At 44.0% G+C, this 6663-nt stretch overlaps 1 protein-coding gene and 1 long non-coding RNA gene across 2 annotated transcripts in view; one reads left to right on the top strand and one right to left on the bottom strand.

Annotated features, from left to right (window-relative positions):
* The window catches only part of TTC23 (tetratricopeptide repeat domain 23), a 55627-nt gene that overhangs the window by 13855 nt on the left and 35109 nt on the right, over positions 1–6663 (bottom strand). Inside the window, exon 6 of the mRNA XM_025199568.1 lies at positions 5987–6092. Coding sequence (XP_025055353.1) covers positions 5987–6092 — 106 coding nt within the window. The remainder of the gene's footprint in view (positions 1–5986; positions 6093–6663) is intronic.
* The window catches only part of LOC112549670, a 5502-nt gene continuing 1172 nt past the window's right edge, over positions 2334–6663 (top strand). The window contains exon 1 of the long non-coding RNA XR_003093189.1: positions 2334–2369. This is a non-coding gene — a long non-coding RNA (uncharacterized LOC112549670). The remainder of the gene's footprint in view (positions 2370–6663) is intronic.

Here is a 6663-nt window from a genome sequence, read left to right on the forward strand (position 1 = left end):
CCGCGACCCTCCCATTGCTCCTGCCACTGCTGCATGGCTGGGCAGGGCCTGGAGGCAGCTTGTGCTCTGTGTGCCCTCCCCTGGGCTGAAGCAGGGTCCAGGCAGAGCTGGACCTGTGATAGGAAGGTAAATGGTAGCAAAGAGCTGGGGGGGAGGAGCAGAGGCTGGGGAGGGTAGGTGGGTTGGGGGCAATGGTTAAGGCTCCAGCTCTGACCCTGGGCTTGGGGTCAGAGTCAGAGCCACAGCCACTGTGCCCCTCCTCCTTCCCACGCTTGTACACAAATTTAAGACAAGGCACTTCTCCCTCATGTTGAACAGGGTGGGGGAACCCTCATCTTGGATTTGAGTAAATATGGTACTTCACATGTGTGAAGCTTACCAAATCACCCCTTGTAAAACATTTTATGAAACATGTAAAAGTACCATTCAGCTGCTTATGAAATCTAGAATCCAGCTCCTGCTTATGATCTGCATATAAAAATCTATCCACGTTAATGTAAAAACTATGAGGAAAGCTGAGAATTAAGGGGGAGGAAAGGCATTTGAGCAGAGGCAGCTATTTATAGCATTACAGTAATCCAGCAATGCTGATGTGCAGTAATACTCCATCATCCCACTTTCACTGAGTGGTATGAATACTAAGGGTTAGCTTTCATCTACTGTGGGGTAAGAGCCTGCACATGGGCAGTTACTGCAGAGCAATTGCAAATCCTCACCCTCCTTCACCTTGCAGTTACTTAGGCATCCATAGCCTCAGTTTAATCATATTTAAGACGAGAAAAATAACTCAGTTATTGAAGCATACACCGTATTTTGAAGGTGCTTTGAGATCCTTGGATGAAAGGTGCTGTATAAGCGATTATATAAAGTACAGTTTTAATCAAATATTTTAGATACTAATATATGGAAAAGAACGAAGCATGTGATATCCTTTACACACACATGCCTTCTGAAAATCTACAGCAAACAGACTCAATTCCAAATTATGACTGACCCAATTCAGCTATTTAACGTGTGACATTGGGCTTTTACTGAATTATGGCAATGGCATGTAGGAGAAGAACATAGAGAAATGTCTCATTGACTGAGGCCTGCTGTGATGTGCAGGATCTCTATGCAAATACTCTTTAAAGAACACGGACTGGAAGGGGGTCAGGCACTGAAAAGCAAAGAGGGAAACAATTCCAAACAAGGCTGCTTGTACGTAGCTGTTTTTGGTATTGGCTTTTGAAGGTTTACCCTGAAGTACACTTTGTCCCACAAACTATTTTATTTGAATATCATTTATGGAAAAAGCTATAAACAAAAGGCAAATGTCTTGAATGCTTTTCAGTGCTAGGGAGAAGTGCTGTTAGAAAAGTTTGACTCTGGTTGCCTGGGCAGATTAGTCAAACTCAGGTTATCATTTTATAGGGGAACACAGAGGAAAAGAATGAATACTAGCAACATTCTGCTTCATTGACGGTGAAATCAGAAGGGGTGTACTTAAGAAACAAGAATAAAATTCCAATAATAGGTTGTATTTGTATGAAGCATTAACCCAAAAGGTTCTATAAAATCTGAAATGATATTTCATTTGCCATGGGATTGTAAGAAATAAATGTTAGTTTATAGGCTTAAGCAAGGCTTTTTTTTTTTGTCTCTGAATGTTATATCCTTGGAATGTTTTCGAAGCAGAATAAAAAGTCATATTGAAGTAGGTAAGGGCTGATGCAAGTGACCTCATAAAGGGGCTCTACATCCTTGTCTCATCTAAACTTGGCAACTACTATATGCAGAAACTGAGGCCAGTCTTGAACCATCTTAAGAATGGGAGGTGGTTTTAGCCAATCCCATCTATGCACAAGTAGGCACTGGCAATCCAGTTTGCTGTTGGATGCAGTTCAAGGTTTTCAGTATAGTCTTGAAAGTACTCTGAATACTCTGAGACCTGATTTCCTATGAGATCATGTCTCTTCTGATATTTCACTACAACACTGTATTAGTTCAATCCAAAATGAGGTTTTTGTCCCTGGTCAGCATGGGGAAACAAACCCCTCCTCTTAGATTCGAGAACCGGCTCAGGGCAGGCAGCTGCTGAGCTCTAGTTTTGGCTGAAGTCAATGCTGACCTGCTGCCTACCCAGGGCCAGTATGGCTCATTTGGTGGGTGAAGGGCACGCAGTTGGGGGAATATAGGGGAGGCCATGAGTTAGGGTTGGTAAACCTGCAGCCTTCCCCCACCCACTATTCCTTCCCACTGCCTGCCTGCCCTCCCCTCCCACTTACTTTCTACTCCAATTCTGGTCCCTCTAGCCCCAACCCAGCTTGGCCAGGAGCTGGGTCACCGCTGCTGCTGACTGCCCTGGAAGCGCAGAGCTGCAGCAGGAGGTAAGTGGGGAAGCGGGCAGGGAAGCAGGGGAGATAAGTGGCAGGGGTCAGGCACAGGCCTGGGGGGAAAAGGGGCAGGGGATGGGGTTTAGACACAGGCACAGGAGGCAAGCTGCAAGTGGGAGCAAAGGGTTGGGGGCAGGCACAGGCATGGGGGGCAAGGAGCAGGCACAGGGGGATAAGTGGGGGGCAGGCACAGAGGGCAAGTGGCAGGGGAGCATGGGGGGTCTGGACCCTTACCCTCTGCTGCTGTTTTTCCCGCCACAGCAGTGGGGGGAGATGGATTTAAGGCAACCTGCCACTGAATAGATTCTATATATGGAAAATTATAACAGATTTATAACATTTTATGTATGGAACTGAATTACTATAGGGTTTGTCTTAAGTCATCTTGGATTTGGGTAAATACGGTAAGTTTAGCCAGTGTTTCTGCCATTGGTTCCTATGGTTGTCTTCCCTAGGACTGGCAAAAGCACTCCCAGAATGCTTTAACTGTTGGGACTGGCTATGTTCATCCCAGCCCAGAGCCTGTGAGCTTCTAGGACATCATCTAAGACAGAAGCTCCCAAAGTCTCTGGGCCACTGGCCTACTGTCACCCCTCAAAACTTGTCATGGATGGCCATGTGTCCTTGTCACCAACTTTGCACTGAAAACACTACAAAGGCAAAGAGGGCCTCCCATGATCTGCAGACCACTTCTGGTTTCATGGACCACAGCTCATTTGTGGTTCTCTTCTCCCCCTTTCCTCCGTCAGCCTAAGAGCACAATGATAGTCTGGCTGCAGAGGCTTTTCTGGCTGCAGCAAGAGCAGCTGTTCTTACCCTTTTAAGGAAGCTCTCTGTACATCTATTAATGTTTGTAAGTAGCTCCAAGAAGTTAAGTCACTTAAGAAACCTTTAAGTAGATAAATTTGTAATTGTATATTGTACAGAGATGGGCTGGCTAATAATCTGTGCTGGAAGGTATGCAGCATTTTAGTCATAAAATGTTGTTTTCCAGCCCAGTCCGGTCATCCAAAGCAAGTATGTCGGCAACATTAATCTTCAGAGACCATAGATTGATAAACAAGTTGCCAAGACCCACCAGGGGAATAATCACAGAATGGGGGATGGAGGGAGGGGCTTCCCAGAAGTGGAAGTGATTAAAGCAGAAAAAGCTTATCAGGAGTTGCAAGACAGAGGGGCGGGGGCGCCAAAGCAAAGGGGCACCAACAGGTGCTGCCCAGCCAGGGCAGGGCATGGAATGGAATGGAGCCATGAGCAGCTCATTTTGCGGCGGACAGGGACGGGGCAGGGCAGCTCCCGCCACTAAGTGCACCCCTGGGCAAGCATGGGGGGGGGTGCATGCCCCCCAGATCTGTGTGTGGGGTGAGGATGCGCTGCTGCCACGGGCTTGCCCTGGGCACCAAACTTCCTTGCTACAGTACTGGTTGTTCTAGCTATTTTACACTGGCACAACTGTGGAAGCTGTAGCAAAAGTTAGAGCATCCCTGAAGAATGCCTTAACCTGCAGTAGGAACAGAAGCAATTAGGTGTCCTCAGGATGAGGTGGTTCTATCTTCCTAAATCTCTGCCCCCAGCTTAGCTGTAGTACAGGAATGAATCAAGGCCATAGTGTGCAAAATGATCAAAGATCTTTTCTCTACTCTAATGCTCAGTGAAAGTTTTAAGATTTTTGGTTAGATCAAAAATGTTGTGGTGGTTTTTTACTCAGTTGCACAAGCAAAGAAATAAAACTTGTAATAATTCAAACAGGGTGTGTCTACACAAGATGTTTACTGCATAGTAGACTAATTATCACTGCAGTAAAGGTTGTGTGTCTACATGTGCGCCCCTGTTAGGCTGCAGTAAACTAACTCCACAGCAGGATAGTACTTGTAAATACAAGTACTATACAATACAAGTACTATACTATACAATACAATGTAATACAAGTACTATCCTGCTGCAGAGTTTCTTACTTTGCAGCAGTACATGTGTACATGCTGCCCAGACTGGCTAGGACATGAGGGTGCTTCAGTATGGAAGCTGCCTGCTGACCAGAGCACCCTCATGTCCCAGCTATTCCCCACCTCCCAACCACACTGAGCTAGGGGAGCATCCCTAGGCTAGCAAGTTGACCCCTGGGGTCCCTTGCCAGTTGGGACCACTCCAACCTGATTCAATGTAATACGACCCAGGAAGAAAAATGAAAAGAAAAGGAAATGACTCCATGGACAAAAGAGGTGTAAGGGGTAATGCAAGTAATCAATTCTGATTAGCAGGAACCAAGATGTGACTGCAGGATTTGGCTTTCCCCATAAGGAATTTACATCTATTTCCCCTATTCTTTTAGACTTAAAATAATATTTAAACCTAAAAAGAGTAACTGATGTCTTCACTCTGGGCAGAGAGAGATTATTCTAAGGGAACAAAACATGGAGGAAAACCTGTTAATTCAAAGAATCCTGAAGAAACACTAAACAGTTTCCTAATGCCCATCACATCGGCTGGCAAAACTGACTGCTGCTGGCAAGAGTTTTTATTTCCCCCTATTTGTTTTCCTTTTATTAACTTACCATCCTCAACTCTTGCATGGCCTTCCTCTCTCCAGTCACCTAAACAGCCTTTTAAAATATGCATGAAAGTACTTTACCAGTGGCACTTTATAAACCATTCAAATCCAGTACATAAATCATTCTCTTTTGAAATACCATCTCCCCACATATGACTGATGTGACCAATGGATAGTCAGCATATGGTGGGCGACATACTGTGGGATAGCCTGCCAATTTTTAGCTCTGAGTAGTTCCAGTCATTTAGACTTAAATTATTTCTTTTATGCTGGGAGGGCCTGGTTTGTCTTGAGTCATTTCCTAGTTTTCACTATACCTTGAGTTCACTTTGCAAGAAGTGAACAGTTTTTTTCTTCCATTTGGATCTGCGCAGGTCCAGGTGGCACCACTCCATGTTACATCTAGAGCTACAAGTTTGGGCTTAAATATTAAATAGCACCTTTGCCGAGCTCCCTATTCTAGGTTACGTTTCAACTTCGCTGAGTGAAATTCTCTGTTTCTAGCTCAACTATTAGTTGTGAGGCTATATCATACATCTAAAAATAGTTCTGAATCCACCATCAAGTAGATTTTGGTTACAGCAAGCGTCCATCGCTCTAGATGCATGTTGTGATTGACATCCTGATTAAATAGCCAGGAATTGCCATCAGGTTATGACTAACCACAAACTAGAGGCTTCTGTGGCTTCAAGTCTGCTTTTATTATTCCCTCTAGTGACCTAGATACTGCTCATAAAAGGCAAAGGATTAGTTAGAAGGAGAACACAGAGTGATATGTATCATGAAAAAAAAAGTACCCCAGATGCCTTGAGAAACAATAATGCCACAGTCATTACACAGCCTGTAAAATGAAATAAACAATGTCAATGAGGGCCCAATAAATCTACTCTGCTACTAGGAAAAGCATTGGATCAGTTTTACTCTTTTATAATCCCACTTACCAACCGAGATATAAACTTTGTACAGAAGTTATATTACTGGTGCAGTGGGCCATGTTAGCAGAAGCTTGCATTCCTACAGGTAGGATAGCTTGATAAGCCATACAACTTTTAAAAGAGCTCACCATTATGGTCTGATTTCTTAGAGGCAACTGCAGCTCGTGCCACCAAATGAGCTGTGTTTCCTGCTTCCACTGAAGAAGGGCTTTTTCTTAGGGCAATGAAATGAGCCTGTTACAAACAAGTAGAGGAAACAGATTAGTTCATGTGACATGACTATAGCTATGGCTGTCATCACTTGGACAAAAAGAAAATCAACAGGCTTTATTTGGAAGAAAGTTTCTCTGTCAGGGAAACCAAACTGACTTTACAACAGGATGAGTAGCTTTGGATCAGGTCTTCTGTGAACAGTTTAGTGACCAAACCCAACTCTGGCCACGTGGGTTTGCTTTGGTTCAGAAAGTCAGAACTTGAGTTTATGGACTGAGTATCTCTGATCCACTTTTTGAACGAACAGAAAAGTTACATGGCTATGCAAGACATAAATGAGCTCACACGTCAGTACAACAGTAGCTGCTATGTATAACAGAAGGACATAACCAATTTCTTTTTACTTACGTCCTTCAGACAGGTTCATCCAAGACAAAATCTTTACTGCAATAAAAATTACTAGCTAGAATTTTACAAGATTTACGATTACCAAGATGAATGGTGGTGATAACCATGCAGATTCTCTAATTCTGAAAGATCTCAAAATGCTTTATTATCTAATATTCAAACAGTACGCAGGGATCTCTTTCCC

The sequence above is a fragment of the Alligator sinensis genome, unplaced genomic scaffold (assembly GCF_000455745.1).
Source record: "Alligator sinensis unplaced genomic scaffold, ASM45574v1 scaffold210_2, whole genome shotgun sequence".
Classification (NCBI taxonomy): domain Eukaryota; kingdom Metazoa; phylum Chordata; order Crocodylia; family Alligatoridae; genus Alligator; species Alligator sinensis.